Source organism: Bicyclus anynana, chromosome 27, assembly GCF_947172395.1.
Source record: "Bicyclus anynana chromosome 27, ilBicAnyn1.1, whole genome shotgun sequence".
Taxonomy (NCBI): Eukaryota; Metazoa; Arthropoda; class Insecta; order Lepidoptera; family Nymphalidae; genus Bicyclus; species Bicyclus anynana.
In genome coordinates, this window is record NC_069109.1 from 2,368,558 (window position 1) to 2,385,593 (window position 17,036).

A 17,036-nucleotide genomic window follows, 5' to 3' on the forward strand; every position below is an offset into this window, starting at 1 on the left:
AGAAACCGAAAGGGGTGTGGATTTTCATCCTCCTCCTAACAAGTTAGCCCGCTTCCATCTTAGACTGCATCATCACTTACCATCAGGTGAGATTGTAGTCAAGGGCTAACTTGTAAAGAATAAAAAAAAAACAAAGAGCTTCAAACACCCTGTATACAACTCAAACCTATAAGGACTATCTACAAATCAAGCACCGCCATAACACGCTCTGCGGTGCTCTGTGACGCACGTCTATTGTCTATTGATCGTCAGCGTTTATATTAGTTATGGAACACCCAGCCTTTGAGGAGGCCGGTCAAGAGCCAGGCTTGGAAATATGGACTATTGACGTAAGTTAACAATAATAATTTAGATGTCAAATAAACCATAAGAACTAATATATTTTACTAGCTGACGCTGCGCGGTTTCACCCGCGTGGTTCCCGTTCCCGTGGGAACACGGGGATAATTTAAAGCGTAAAGCGTTCCTTGGTAAATGGGCTATCTAACACTGAAAGAATTTTTCAAATCGGACCAGAAGTTCCTGAGATTAGCGCGTTCAAGTAAACAAACAAACTCTTTAGCTTTATATATTAGAAGTATAGATTCATCATTATCAACCCATATTCGGCGCACTGCTGAGCTCGAGTCTCCTCACACAATGAGAGGGGTTAGGTATAGTCAACCACGCTGGCCCAATTGGCAGACTTCACACACGCAGAGAATTAAGAAAATTCTCTGGTATGCAGGTTTCCTCACGATGTTTTTCCTTCGCCGTTTGAGACACGTGATATCTAATTTCTTAAAATGCACACAACTGAAAAGTTGGAGGTGCATGCCCCGGATTCGAACACACCCTCCGGAATCGGAGACAGAGGTCATATCCACTGGGCTATCACGGCATTAAATAGCAATATATTATATTAACATTGCTAAAGAATACAATAAGGAACTTAAGCTAACTTATCCTAATAACTATACAAATCATGTCCACGTGGAATGGTGGCAAGAATATTGGCTGCATTTCCGCGCTGGACAGCCAGGCTGATCCTTTGCGCAAACGAGCCAGCCCTTCTGTCACCAGTCGAGGCAACTAGCCGCGGTGAAATTATTCAAAGAAATTTTTGGGCTTTTGCGACTCCATAACCCAAGGGCATAGGCATATATAGTTGGTGCCGTGTCCACCCTAGAAGGGACTTAACAAGTTAGCCCTTGACTACAATCTCACCTGATGGTAAGTGATGATGCAATCTAAGATGGAAGCGGGCTAACTTGTTAGGAGGATTAAATATCCACCCCTTACGGTTTTTATAAAAGCAAATAAAAAACTATGTAGGTATTGTGACATTTTTAATATTTCATTTTTTTTTTGTTTGTATTTATTAATTATGTTTATCCTATGACGTTGTAAAGATTATTATTATATTATTAATTATTATTATTTGACATAAGTACTCGTACCTGCACAGATTGTAATTTTTTACTTGTTCTAATTTTTATTTTTTGATTATTCATCTGCTATTGAATTTATTTTTTTTATATTTTGTTAATAGTATTTGTAATATAAATTGTTGTATGCCAGAAATGGCTGAATACATTAGAATGTATGTGTTCTCAGCAAAATAAATGAATTGAATTGAATTTAAACGACATCGTACCGGAACGCTAAATCGCTAGTGGGTACGTCTTTATCGGTAGGGTGGTAACTAGCCACGGCCGAAGCCTCCCACCAGCCAATTGTGGGCTCTTCTTCTTCTTCTGATAGTGCCATCTCCTAACGGAGGTCAGCAATCATTAAGGCTAATTTCACTTTTTTCACTGCTGCAAGAAAGAGTGATCTGGTACTCATATTAAACCACTAGTAGACGCCACGCGGTTTCACCCGCGTGGTTCCCGTTCCCGTAGGAATGCGGAGATAAAATATAGCCTATAACCTTCCTCGATAAATGGACTATCTAATACTGAAAGAATTTTTCAAATCGGACCAGTAGTTCCTGAGATTAGCGCGTTCAAACAAACAAACTCTTCAGCTTTTTATTATTAGTACCAAAGACTTCATCGAGATAATAATCGTATTGAAAATTATGATTGCATTTTTATAACAGTCCAACAATCGATTTTCCTGATCTTTATCAAAAGAGTGACATCATGGTCTACGTATACCTATTTGATAATATTGCAGAATAATGGAAATCCCGCCGTTAGAAACCTTTATTTGTATCTAGGTATTAATTTCTAATAAAAAAAAAATAGGGATGATGACAGTTTTTAAATTGTATATTTAAATTAAGAGTATGCTAATAGTAAAGCAATTTTGTAAAAGTAACAGGGTATCTGCGATCATTACTTTCGGAGCTACAGGGATTTAAAGGGTCAGATTTGCGGCGCTGCCGCGGAGCACTGAAAAACGCCCCATACAAAATGATGAAAATGACACAATCCCTTTCGGTTTCTACACGACATCGTACCGGAACGCTAAATCGCTTGGCTGTACGTCTTTGTCGGTAGGGTGGTAACTATCCACGGCTTAAGCCTCCCACCAGCCAGACCTGGACCAATTAAGAAAACCTCAATCGGTCCAGCCCAGATCGAACCCAGGACCTCCGTCTTGTAAATCCACCGCGCATACCACTGCGCCACGGAGGTCGTCAAAATCTACATACTATCTATGTGTTATGAATCTATATATAACTTTTTATCCCGAAAAATCCATGGTTCTCTTGTGGTTTGTGAAAACGGTATTTTAGACGGATTTGCGTTTAGTTCTATATATAAATACTGCGAGATGGGATGGTGATAATAAAAAAAACTTTCGTGTTTACAGAAATTTGAGCCCGTGGCCATAGAACGCAAATTATACGGAAAGTTTTACAATGGTGACTCCTACATTGTTCTAAAGGTAAAATACTTAATTTAATTAATGTTTATTTTTGGTAAATCTATCAGTAACCCCTTAAATTGATAAAATCATCGTTCAATCAACCCTTATTCGGGTCACTGCAGAACACGAGTCTCCTCTCAGAATGAGAGGGGTTAGGCTAATAGTCCACCACACTGGCCCAATGCGGATTGGCAGACTTCACACACGCAGAGAATTAAGAAAATTCTCTGGAATGCAGGTTTCCTCACGATGTTTTCCTTCACGGTTTGAGACACGGGGCACATAGTTCGAAGAGCCGATGGACGTTGGGGTCCCAAAGTGCTGGAATGGCGACCCCGCACTAGTAAGCGCAGTGTTAGCCGACCTCCCACCAGGTGGACTGACGATATCAAGCGAGTCGCAGACATTCGCTGGATGCAGGCGGCTCAGTATCGTGATGTTTGGAAGTCTCTACAAAAGGCCTATGTCTTGCAGTGGACGTCCATCGGCTGATATGATGATAATGATGATGATCACGTGTCACAAACGGTGAATCAAAAACATAAAGAAACCTGCATGCCTGAAAATTTTCTTAATTTTCTACGTGTGTGAAGTCTGCCAATCCGCATTGCGCGTGGTGGAATTGGCCTAACTGCTCTCATTCTAAGAGGAGACTCAAGCTCAGCAGTGAGCTGAATATGGGTTGATAATGATGGATTGTTAAAAGTACTTCTCAACTCAGACAACAGGAGACAACAGTTCCACACTCTCCTACGACGTCCACTTCTGGTTGGGTAGCAAGACATCACAGGACAAGAAAGGAGCAGCTGCCATTCTGACCATAACCCTGGATGATCAGCTGGGAGGCAGAGCGGTACACCACAGGGAAGTCCAGGGGCATGAGACTAGCCACTTCTTGGGTTACTTCCAACCTGGTAAGAGGAATAGGCTAGTTGAGTTTTTTCAAGTAGTTAATTATCGTTATAATAGATTGAAAGATTTTTGCGAAACTGAAGTGGCAATGGGCGGGGCACGTAGTTCGAAGAGCCGATGGACGTTGGGGTCACAAGGTGCTGGAATGGTGACCCCGCACTAGAAAGAGCAGTGTTGGTCGACCCCCCACCAGGTGGACTGACGACATCAAGCGAGTCGCAGGGATTGGCTGGATGCAGACGGCTCAGTATCGTGATGTTTGGAAATCCCTACTCCTTACTACCTACCTACACGACATCGTACTGGAACGCTAAATCTGGTAACTAGACTAGGTGGTACAACTTTGTCGGTAGGGTGGTAACTGCTGAAGCCTTCCACCAGCCTGATCTGGACCAATTAAGAAAACCTCAATCGGCCCAGCCGGGGATCGAGCCCAGATAATTTGACCCACTTCCCGATCTTCGATTAGGATGAAATTTTGCACACGCTCTGAGCTCTGATGACAATACACTCAGACCAATTATAGAAGGACCTGTATCGCACTCATAGTCACAAACAAAATTGTCTGTCATTTTCTGAGGAAAATGAGCATAGATTTGGTATATATCTTATACTAAACTAGAAGTTTTTACCCGTTTTTTACACAATTCAATTACACAAAAAGGTATTTTTACGGAGCTCTTTAACCGACGAACACGATTACAACTATTTAACATCGATTTTATAGAGACAGTTTTTATAATCGCATTAGATCGTTGATCATATACTTTGACAGAAAAGTAACGTTTAGCGAGGCAGGTCCTATACAATAAAGACAATACATGACTAGCTATGAAACGTCATTACAAATCCAATATGGCGACATCCCCAAGATGGCGGAATGACTGTTTGTAATCCACCCCATGATAGGGATATCAAATGAAAGGGTTTGCTGTCAGGAATACGAAAAAATAGTCACGTGACTTAAATCCAATATGGCGGACGTCCAAGATGTCGGGCAGGCTATTTGAAGTACACCCCCATGATATAGGTATCAAATGCCTGTCATTTGAGTTTTTCTGTCAGGAATACGAATAAACTCCATTTGTAGTTTTTAGTGCGTGCTAAATGAGTGTTTATTAGTTTTTTAGACTATTTATACATTTTTTATTGTTTCAGCTATCAGATATTTAGAAGGAGGCAACGAATCAGGCTTCAACGAAGTAGAGACTAACGCTGGTGCAGAGAAGAGACTTCTGCAGCTTTCCGGTTGTGAAAATATGAGAATCGAAGAAGTAATTTTTTTTTATTATTAAAACACATTTTTTTGAGACGCGATTACATGAAAATTTTCGTTTTTAAATATGTTATTGACAATACGAGCCAAAACGCCTGTCGGCCATGACAGTTTATATTTCAACTGAGGGTCTAGTGGCGGTTTAATACTGTGACGATCGCGTTAACGTAAACGCGAATTTCTATGGTTTTGAAACAGCGCCATCTAGTGACTGCACAACTGTTTGAATTCCATATATTTTTTTTTATTCTTTACAAGTTAGCCCTTGATTGCAATCTCACTAAATGGTAAGTGATGATGCAATCTAAGATGGAAGCGGGCTAACTTGTTAGGAGGAGGATGAAAATCCACACTCCTTTCGGTTTCTACACGACATCGTACCGGAACGCTAAATCGCTTGGCGGTACGTCTTTGTCGGTAGGGTGGTAACTAGCCACGGCCTAAGCCTCCCACCAGCCAGACCTGGACTAATTAAGAAAATTTCAACCTGCCCAGCCGGGAATCGAACCCAGGACCTCGGTCTTGTAAATCCACCGCGCATACCACTGCGCCACGGAGGCCGTCAAAGATATAAATTTGCGTTTACGTCAACGCGATAGTAACGGTATGAAAATATTGAAAACTCCCACAAGGCACACTGTTTCATGACGTCACTATAATAAATTCCATACAAACGGATTGACAAAAATATTAATTAGCAATTAGTTCGACGTTTAGTACATTAAGTGTATTAGTGACGTCACAAAATGGACGACAACGTTTTTGACCTTTTGGAAAGTTTGAAAAAATACGTGATAAAGAAATCCTTAACTTTTATTTATTGATATTTATATATTTCGGACCCTTATTCCATGTACTACGCGAAATTACTTTATATTAAACTAGCGGACGCCCGCGACTTCGTCCGCGTGGTATTTAGTTTTTCACAAATCCCTGGGGAACCATGGATTTTTTCGGGATAAAAAGTAGCCCATGTGTTAATCCATGCTATAATATATCTCAATACCAAATTTCAGCTAATTCGGTTCAGTAGTCGAGGCGTGAAAAAGTAACAAACATTCATATCATCAAAATCATCAGTTTTCGCAAATCTCGGGAAACCATGGATTTTTAAAAAATATACCACATATTTATTACTAAAAAAATCCTACTAATATTATAAACGCGAAAGTTTGTATGTATGTTTGGATGTTTGTTTGTCTTTAACGCCGCTACTACTGAAGCGATTTGGCTAAAATTTGGAATGGAAATGGATTTTACTCTGGATTAACACATAGGTTACTTTTTTCCCGATAAAATGATTTTTTCGGTATAAAAAGTAGCCTATGTGATATTGCTAGGTTAAAATCTATTTTCATTCCAAATTTCAGCCAAATCGCTTCAATAGTAGCGGCGTTATAGAGTAACAAACATCCAAACATCTATTTTTATTTAGTTAGGTTCGTTAGGCCTGGAAGAGATCGCTTTTTAGCGATAAAGCCGCCTATTGTGCATTTCTTTTTAGCGATAAGGCCGCCTATTGTGCATTTCTTTTTAGCGATAAGGCCGCCTATTGTGCATTTCTTTTTAGCAATAAGGCCGCCTATTTTGCATTTTTTTTTTCATTATTTTTCTGTATTTTATGTTTCTTTATGGTGTACAAAAAATATTTCGATAGATAAATATTTCGACCCAGATGCAACTGGGTCGAAATATCGACATTAAAAATCTCGTCTTTTTTATCGTGGTATGTATGTTTGGTTGTTTGAAATGAAAATACACTGTTTCTATAAAGAACATACAGACAGACAGACAGACAGACAGACAGACAGACAGACAGACAGACAGACAGACAGACAGACAGACAGACAGACAGACAGACAGACAGACAGACAGACAGACAGACAGACAGACAGACAGACAGACAGACAGACAGACAGACAGACAGACAGACAGACAGACAGACAGACAGACAGACAGACAGACAGACAGACAGACAGACAGACAGACAGACAGACAGACAGACAGACAGACAGACAGACAGACAGACAGACAGACAGACAGACAGACAGACAGACAGACAGACAGACAGACAGACAGACAGACAGACAGACAGACAGACAGACAGACAGACAGACAGACAGACAGACAGACAGACAGACAGACAGACAGACAGACAGACAGACAGACAGACAGACAGACAGACAGACAGACAGACAGACAGACAGACAGACAGACAGACAGACAGACAGACAGACAGACAGACAGACAGACAGACAGACAGACAGACAGACAGACAGACAGACAGACAGACAGACAGACAGACAGACAGACAGACAGACAGACAGACAGACAGACAGACAGACAGACAGACAGACAGACAGACAGACAGACAGACAGACAGACAGACAGACAGACAGACAGACAGACAGACAGACAGACAGACAGACAGACAGACAGACAGACAGACAGACAGACAGACAGACAGACAGACAGACAGACAGACAGACAGACAGACAGACAGACAGACAGACAGACAGACAGACAGACAGACAGACAGACAGACAGACAGACAGACAGACAGACAGACAGACAGACAGACAGACAGACAGACAGACAGACAGACAGACAGACAGACAGACAGACAGACAGACAGACAGACAGACAGACAGACAGACAGACAGACAGACAGACAGACAGACAGACAGACAGACAGACAGACAGACAGACAGACAGACAGACAGACAGACAGACAGACAGACAGACAGACAGACAGACAGACAGACAGACAGACAGACAGACAGACAGACAGACAGACAGACAGACAGACAGACAGACAGACAGACAGACAGACAGACAGACAGACAGACAGACAGACAGACAGACAGACAGACAGACAGACAGACAGACAGACAGACAGACAGACAGACAGACAGACAGACAGACAGACAGACAGACAGACAGACAGACAGACAGACAGACAGACAGACAGACAGACAGACAGACAGACAGACAGACAGACAGACAGACAGACAGACAGACAGACAGACAGACAGACAGACAGACAGACAGACAGACAGACAGACAGACAGACAGACAGACAGACAGACAGACAGACAGACAGACAGACAGACAGACAGACAGACAGACAGACAGACAGACAGACAGACAGACAGACAGACAGACAGACAGACAGACAGACAGACAGACAGACAGACAGACAGACAGACAGACAGACAGACAGACAGACAGACAGACAGACAGACAGACAGACAGACAGACAGACAGACAGACAGACAGACAGACAGACAGACAGACAGACAGACAGACAGACAGACAGACAGACAGACAGACAGACAGACAGACAGACAGACAGACAGACAGACAGACAGACAGACAGACAGACAGACAGACAGACAGACAGACAGACAGACAGACAGACAGACAGACAGACAGACAGACAGACAGACAGACAGACAGACAGACAGACAGACAGACAGACAGACAGACAGACAGACAGACAGACAGACAGACAGACAGACAGACAGACAGACAGACAGACAGACAGACAGACAGACAGACAGACAGACAGACAGACAGACAGACAGACAGACAGACAGACAGACAGACAGACAGACAGACAGACAGACAGACAGACAGACAGACAGACAGACAGACAGACAGACAGACAGACAGACAGACAGACAGACAGACAGACAGACAGACAGACAGACAGACAGACAGACAGACAGACAGACAGACAGACAGACAGACAGACAGACAGACAGACAGACAGACAGACAGACAGACAGACAGACAGACAGACAGACAGACAGACAGACAGACAGACAGACAGACAGACAGACAGACAGACAGACAGACAGACAGACAGACAGACAGACAGACAGACAGACAGACAGACAGACAGACAGACAGACAGACAGACAGACAGACAGACAGACAGACAGACAAAAATTTTACTAATTGCATTTTTGGCATCAGTATCGATCACTAATCACCCCCTGATAGTTATTTTGGAAATATATTTCATGTACAGAATTGACCTCTCTACAGATTTATTATATTCACAATGAACAACCACGAAATAAGTTTAAAATCATTAATATACAAACATACATCCAAACATCCATACAAACTGTCGCGTTTACAATATTAGTAGGAAGTAGGATTTGATATGAGTCAACTACCCTGATGATGAGCATATTCCAGGTGCCAGCAGATGCGTCCTCGCTCACCAAGGACCACTGCTTCATCCTGGAGGTAGAGCACGACATCTTCGTGCTCATGCCCGACGGAGCACGCGCCACTCAGAGGCGGAAGATCATCAGCGTCGCCAACAGCCTGCGAGATGATTACCATAACGGAAGGGCTACTATTGAAATTATTGGTAAATATAAGAATAGAATAGAATAGAATATATCTTTATTTGTCCACACACGAGTAATAAAATAAAATAAACAAACAGAACATACAAATATCTGGTCGTGGACAAAACAGGTATCCACCACAGCACGATGCCACAGCGAGCTGGGGCGCTGGTTTTCAGGTGAAACCTTGTGAGTTCACAGACGTGTCTACGTGACGTGTCTTAACTTAAAACTTATACATGAATACAAAGTAATATAAAATAATGAAACAAAAACGAACAGAGTAATAAAATAACAAAATTAACATTTATGTGAAACTAAATTAACAAGGAAAATCAAACAATAATTAATACGAGTCAACCTGTAAAGTGAACGATCTGCCGCCACCATAGCTGGACACCGTTAATCAAATAGTTAACTTCGTTAATCGTTAATCCGCTACAAAAAAAGTTAGCTTCGTTAAACGTTAAAGCGTTACATTCCGGAAGAATTAACGCAAGTTAACGTTAATCGTTAATCCGTTAATATGACCGGTTAATATTGCATTTTTATATCATTGTGTGATATCCCCATTGGAAAAATAAGGGTGAGAACTGGGGAAAACTGCCATAAATTGATTTTAGTTGATTTTATCTATAATTTTAACATAAATATAGTAATTTGTTGATTTCTTTGAAAAAAAAAATCATAATTTTTTACTTGTCTAAACCTGTTAATCGCGTCGCGCGGTAAATAGTAGGCATTAGATTAACGATTAACGGGCTTCAGCATATTAACGGAAGTTAACGGGTCCGTTAACATTTTTAAAAGTTAACTTAAAAGTTAATCCGTTAAGCAAAATGTTAACTTCGTTAATTAACGATTAACGGATTAACGAGTTAATGCCCAGCTATGGCCGCCACCATAGTGTTGTAGTAAGGAGAAAATGAATTAGTACTAGGGGTTATTTGTTTGCTGATCCAATAATAAAAGAACTTTATAATAATCTTAAATAACCCAATAGTATTATATAATAACTTGAAACTACCACGAAACACAGCGCTTTTGTGATGAGGCATCGATAAAACTGTAGAGGTGTTTCGTAATCGACCTGTTGTCCGGTTTTCTATCCACCTCAATTTATTTACAAGGTACTCTGGGACACCGTTCTTTATCACGCCAAAGAGCAAAGTAGCAAAATGTAGTTTTCGACGCGAATCCATTTTTAAATGGTTTGCGTTGTTAATATACGGTGTAACGTGGCTCCTTGGCGTCTATAAGGAAACCGTCCATAAATGGCGACCCCCTACTAGAAAGCGCAGTGTTGGCCGACCCCCCACCAGATGGACTGACGACATCAAGCGAGTCGCAGGGATTCGCTGGATGCAGACGGCTCAGTATCGTGATGTTTGGAAGTGTCTACAAAAGGCCTATGTCCTGTGGACTCCATCGTCTGATATGATAATGATAAGGAAACCGTGCCGTGATAGCCATGATGACCTCTGCCTTCGATTCCGAAGGGTGTGGGTTCGAATCCGGTCCGGGGCATGCACCTCCAACTTTTCAGTTGTGTGCATTTTAAGAATTTAATTATCACGTGTCTCAAACGGTGAAGGAAAAACATTGTGAGGAAACCTGCATACCAGAGAATTTTCTCAATTCTCTGCGTGTGTAAAGTCTGCCAATCCGCATTGGGCCAGCGTGGTCGACTATTTGGTCTAACCCCTCTCATTCTGAGAGGAGACTCGTGCTCAGCAGTGAGCGGAATATGGGTTGATGATGATGATGATGATAAGGAAGCCTCCCTTCGTGATCGAATCAGTAATGAGGAGATCCGACGACGAATCGAAGTCACTGACATAGCTCAAAGAGTCGCGAAGCTGAAGTGGCAATGGGCGGGGCACATAGTTCGAAGAGCCGATGGACGTTGGGGTCCCAAGGTGTTGTAATGGTGACCCCGCACAGAGAAAGCGCGCGTGGTATGTACAGTGGATTTGTATGACATAGGTCCTGGGTTCGATCCCCGGCTGGACTGATTGTGGTTTTCTTAATTGGTCCCGTTCTGGCCGGTGAGCTTCGGCCATGGCTAGTTACCACCCTACCGACGAAGACGTACCGCCAAGCGATTTAGCGTTCCGGTATGTCGTGTAGAAACCGAGAGTGGTGTGGATTTTCATACAATCCTAACAAGGTAGCCCGCTTCCATCTTAGATTGCATCATCACTAACCATCAGGTGAGATTGTAGTCAAGGGTTAACTTGTCAAGAATAAAAAAAAAACTATAACAGACACCTTTTTTGCAGATGAATTCTCATCAGACGAAGACTTCGAACAGTTCTTTGAAGCGCTCGGCTCTGGATCAAAGGACGATCTCGTTGACGATGACTCCACTCAGGTACACTTTGCAGAACTTTGCAATAGTCCGCCAAAATTACTATTGCAAAATATTATTATACTAGCGGACGCCTGCGACTTCGTCCGCGTGAAGTTTAGTTTTTCACAAATCCCACGGGAACCATGAAAAGTAACCTATTTGTTGATCCAGAGTAAAATCTATTTCTATTCCAAATTTTAGCTAAATCGGTTTAAAATTGACAAACTTTCATCCCCTACTTTATCCCTTGGGGGTAGAATTGATCAAAATCCTTTCTTAGCGAATGCCTACGTCATAACATCTACCTCCATGCCAAATTTCAGCCCGATCCGTCCAGTGGTTTGTGCTGAGCGTTGATAGATCACTATGTCAGTCAGTCACCTTTGAGTTTTATATATTCAGATTGTAAGTGGTAAAGTTTGTGTGGTTGTAATCTCTGGATCTACAAAACCGATTTTGAAAATTCTTTCACTGATATAAAGCTACGTTATTTGCGAGTGTCACAGGCAATTTTTTTACTCTGTGTTCTTTCGGGAACAGGAACTACGGGGGTGAAACCGCGGAGCGTCTTTTAGCGGCTTTTTTGCGTCTTTTAGAAATTTTGTATTATCTCCGAAACTATATGACTAATTAACATATGTAAAAGGCAAATCTTATCTCTATAATATCCTCTTGATTATTAAGTAATTTATTTTGATAAGGGTTTAAGTTTAGTTGTGTAAATAATGACGTAAACCTTCCTATAAGATTTAAATAATTTATTAAAGTACAAAAGGTAAATTTGCTAAAACATAGAAGATAGATAAGATAAGATAAATATACTTTATTTGCACACCACAAAGACAAAAACAAGTGAAATAAAAAACAAATTAGGAAGAGATCAGCATACAAAAGGCGGCCTTATCGCTAAGTAGCGATTTCTTCCAGGCAACCTTCGGTTTAGGAAAACTTAAGGACATCAGCAGGTGGCGTAAAACAAAAATAACCATAGTATTAGTAATACACATACATACAAATAATTTACATCCTAATACATAAACAATATTACACAAATACCTACAATATTGAATAAAATACATATCAAAATATACTAATAAATACCTTATATTGAAAAAAATAATATATACAGATCGACTTTACTGCACCAGATAATGAGACTTTACCGCATTTTTAAAATATATGCTGTCGCGAAATTTTTTGTAGAAAATGATGAGTTCTGCAAAGTTGTAGTACATAATTTTTTCTTACATCAATAGTTTTTGCAGCGCACGCCATGTAAACAAAACTTTGGTACACTTTGGATTACATTACTGGAATTTCAGGAGGGTCTATAATTTATTTGGAAAATATAAAATAGCCTATACCCTTCCTCGATAAATAGGCTATCTATCACTGAAAGTATTTTTCGAATCGGACCGGTAGTTCCTGAGATTAGCGCGTTCAATCAAACAAACAAACAAACAAACTCTTCAGCTTTATAATATTAGTATAGATAAGCTTGGTATTAATAATCTGACAGATCATTGTAGGTATATTTCAAGAATTCGCGTTATATTTGCCAACTTTTGCGGACTTTGGCAAAGTCATAAAACATAATCGAATTATATATATACAGATGTACAGAAAAGTGTCGTAAAAAGTATTTTTTCACAGATGTACGCCCGTGAAAATATGTCCGCCGTGTACTTTTACAAAGTGCTGGTGGGCGACGAGATAGAGCTGGTGCAAGTCAACAAACCGTTTAGACAGAGACAGCTGTCATCTGAGGTAAGTAGTTATTGTGTGATGGCTTCGGTCGTGGATTAAGTGTCGGGAAGGGGGAAAAATTGCATATATTTACTACAGATTAATTAATAATAGGCAGATGCACGACGGTGTCGTATCCGTCACAAATACAAAATTCAAAAACGAATACATTCTCTAGTCAGTACCACACGAAGCGTCGCATCAGTAACTTTCATTCATGTTTTATTTATTTATAAGTTCTTTTTTTTTAATTTTTAACAATGTCAATATAAATATGAAATACAAAAAACTATTTAAAATATTATTATTATTATTAGAAAAAATGGCGTCTGTTTTTAAATATTCTCTCAAAAAATAAAGAAATAAGATGGAGTATTTCTTTATTGGTTATTGATTATTGATATTGATTTACCTAATTGTTGTTAGTGTTAAATTTTGAAATACAAATTATGAAAAAAAAAATTGTTGGTTTATGTCAAGGAGACGCGTTACTTTTTTTTTAAAGGCTTCAGCACGCAGTTTGTAAAAACTCACTCTTGTTACTCTGTGAGATTTACGTAAACAGAAATGTATTTTCTTGTACAATATGACTCTGACTGCCTGAGCTGTCAGTGAGTTTGGTTCTTGTACGTATCACCTCATTTCTGATTCGATCACGCAGAGAAACTCCAAGCATAGCTCGCTCAATCGCCCACTGAGTGATTTTGAGCCTTCTAATGCCCATAGTGAAGGGATAAGGCAACACGCATTGTTCGAAGACGTTCTTCTTCAGGCACTGAGGAATTTTGGACGTAAAGATGTCGCGGAGTTTCCCAAACCAGCTGAGCTGGATTTGGTGGTTTACCTCTATCTCGAAATTGGTGCTGACGTCATTTAGAGTCTCTGACATAATGACCACATCGTTGGCTAACCTAACGTAAATGAGTGAGGATCTCCTCATTTCTGATTCCATCACGAGATACTACGATTATAGGTGACCAAGTCTCAGATCCACAGGTCATCACACGCACTATTTGAAGACTCTCGGAAGTATTTTCTGTAAAGGCTGAGACTATTTTTCCGGTAACCGTATAAATTACATAATGAAACGAAATGAAATGAGATGAAAATACACTTTATTGTACACCACAGAGAAACGTACAATACAAAAAAATAATGAAAAAAAAAATGTGCAATAGGCGGCCTTATCGCTAAAAACCGATCTCTTCCAGGCAACCAACCGAAGAAACTAATAATAATAAAAATTATAAAGATATAGGCTAGGGTGTACAGAAGTAATATATAAAAGGAAATAACATTCATGTATAAAATAATAAAATAGTTAAATATGTACAAAATACTAAGAAATATCAATACATATAATTATTTTTTCGGGTATAATTTTCTACTATTTATATTTGGATTTAGTAACCCAACATTTTATTTTTCCAGATGGATTGCCTCTTTTTTATACAATATGCTAGTCGGATCTAATCAAAACGACTGAAAGAATAATGTGTTATTTGTACGGTTGTCGTATGAACAGTGACTTCGATCAGTGAAATACCAAAATTCCAGTAATTTCCATGTATTCCAGGATGTGTTCATCCTGGACACGCCGTGCTCTGGAGTGTACGTGTGGCTCGGCAGGGACGTTGACCCCGAGGTCAAGCGAAGCTATAACAGCATCGCGCAGCAGTATCTGGACGTCAAGGGCTATCCTGGTTGGGTGTGTATTCATTATCTATCTATCTATCTATCTAGCTATCTAGCTATCTAGCTATCTATATCTATACGTATAATAAAACTGATCGAATTCTAAACATTTATTCGCTATTTGTGATTTTACTTATACCATTTGTAACAACAAACGTTACCGTGGCATAGAGTACTACTAGCGCCATCTAGAATCTATACTTATAATACGAATTCTGTACATTGAAGATTTATTGAAAATTTTTCATTCGAGGGTATTAAATAATCGATACTGAAGCCAAAAATATTTTTTTTGATCTTTAGTCTGTCTGTTTGTTCGTAATTTTCTTGGCCGGGCATCACGCTGATACTACTGAATGAATTCAAATAAAACTTGGCACGGTTTAAGACCATAATACGGAGAAGGTTATAGGACACTTTTTATTGCGAAAATAAAATAAGAAGGGGGTGAAATAGGGGTTGAAGTTGTCTTTAATTTTTAGAGTTACGTTACGTTACGTTGAGTACGTCATCACACTTAACACATTTCTCTTTATTCGTGTTGTGGCTTCTGTTTTTACACTTCCAAAATGAACACGAAGGCATAACTAAGGGATTTAAATAAAAAAAACCGCAAATATTTTTTTAAGTCCACGTCCACTCACAGCATGCGCTTGTTACGTACTAAGATAAGATGTGCGTGCACGTCTTTGGGTAATGACTTAAAATTGTGCGTTCTCTAGTAAAGAGGGGCCCATCTAACGATTTATATCGATGTCTAAACGCATGTTGACGGCCTCCGTTGCGCAGTGGTATGCGCGGTGAATTTACAAGACGGAGGTCCTGGGATCGATTCCCTGCTGGGCCGATTGAGGTTTTCTTAATTGGTCCAGGTCTGGCTGGTGGGAGACTTCGGCCGTGGCTAGTTACTACCCTACCGACAAAGATGTCCCGCCAAGCGATTTAGCCTTCCGGTACGAGGTCGTGTGAAACCGAAGGCAGTGTAGATTTTCATCCTCCTCCTAACAAGCTAGCCCGCTTCCATCTTAGATTGCATCATCACTAATCAGGTGAGATTGTAGTCAAGGGCTAACTTGTAAAAAGAAAAAAGCCGCTCTGGATACTTGTATCACTTACCATCAGGTGAGATTGTAGTCAAGGGCTAACTTGTAAAAAGAAAAAAGCCGCTCTGGATACTTGTTCTAATATAGCAATTATATGCATATGTTTTATAACTTTATAGCAGCGCCTAATACTCCATACCCTCCGGATTACGTTTTAAAAATCCACATATACATTATTTATTATTGTAATGAATAAATATATGATATATTCATATAGCGGTATGAATTTCCTTTTCTTTGGGACGGCTTAATTTCGTCAAAATTCCATCCATCGCCACTGCTGTACAGTGTTTTTAATGTATGAAAGGTTTATACCGAACCCTCGCTGGATGACTCCGACTCACAAATATCTGGATTCTGGTGTTTTGTATGTGTAAGTTATATATTCTAAACACAGGTGCCAGTCACTCGCGTGTCTGACGGTGCGGAGACTAGCACTTTCAAGCAGTACTTCCACAGCTGGGACTCTGTGAAGCCCGTCACTGGGGGGTCTGTCAAATCCATCGCTTCACAATTTGGTGAGTCAAAGTATATTCTCTCATTTATTTATCAGTATTTTTTTTAACACGTTCACTGCGGTACGAGGTCAATAAACCTCGTACCACACCACAGTTTTAGTGCGAGGTCAAAAAACCCCGTATTGCACGGCACGAGGTCAATTAACCTCGTGTTGCACAGTACGAGGTCAATTAACCTCGCATCACGCCACAAAAGTTTTAGTACGA

General features: G+C 40.2%; 1 protein-coding gene across 2 annotated transcripts in view; it reads left to right on the plus strand.

The window, feature by feature from the left end:
• Positions 1–202: 202 nt before the first annotated feature.
• The window catches only part of LOC112058519 (gelsolin), a 102,894-nt gene continuing 86,060 nt past the window's right edge, over positions 203–17,036 (plus strand). For both annotated transcript variants that reach the window (XR_008252214.1, XM_052890072.1), the window contains exons 1-9: positions 203–329; positions 2,803–2,877; positions 3,581–3,773; positions 4,930–5,045; positions 9,257–9,434; positions 11,697–11,788; positions 13,421–13,534; positions 15,090–15,221; positions 16,709–16,829. Coding sequence is in view for 1 of the 2 variants with exons in the window: in XM_052890072.1 (XP_052746032.1) it covers positions 267–329; positions 2,803–2,877; positions 3,581–3,773; positions 4,930–5,045; positions 9,257–9,434; positions 11,697–11,788; positions 13,421–13,534; positions 15,090–15,221; positions 16,709–16,829 (1,084 nt within the window). In the remaining variant the exon portion in view is untranslated. The remainder of the gene's footprint in view (positions 330–2,802; positions 2,878–3,580; positions 3,774–4,929; positions 5,046–9,256; positions 9,435–11,696; positions 11,789–13,420; positions 13,535–15,089; positions 15,222–16,708; positions 16,830–17,036) is intronic.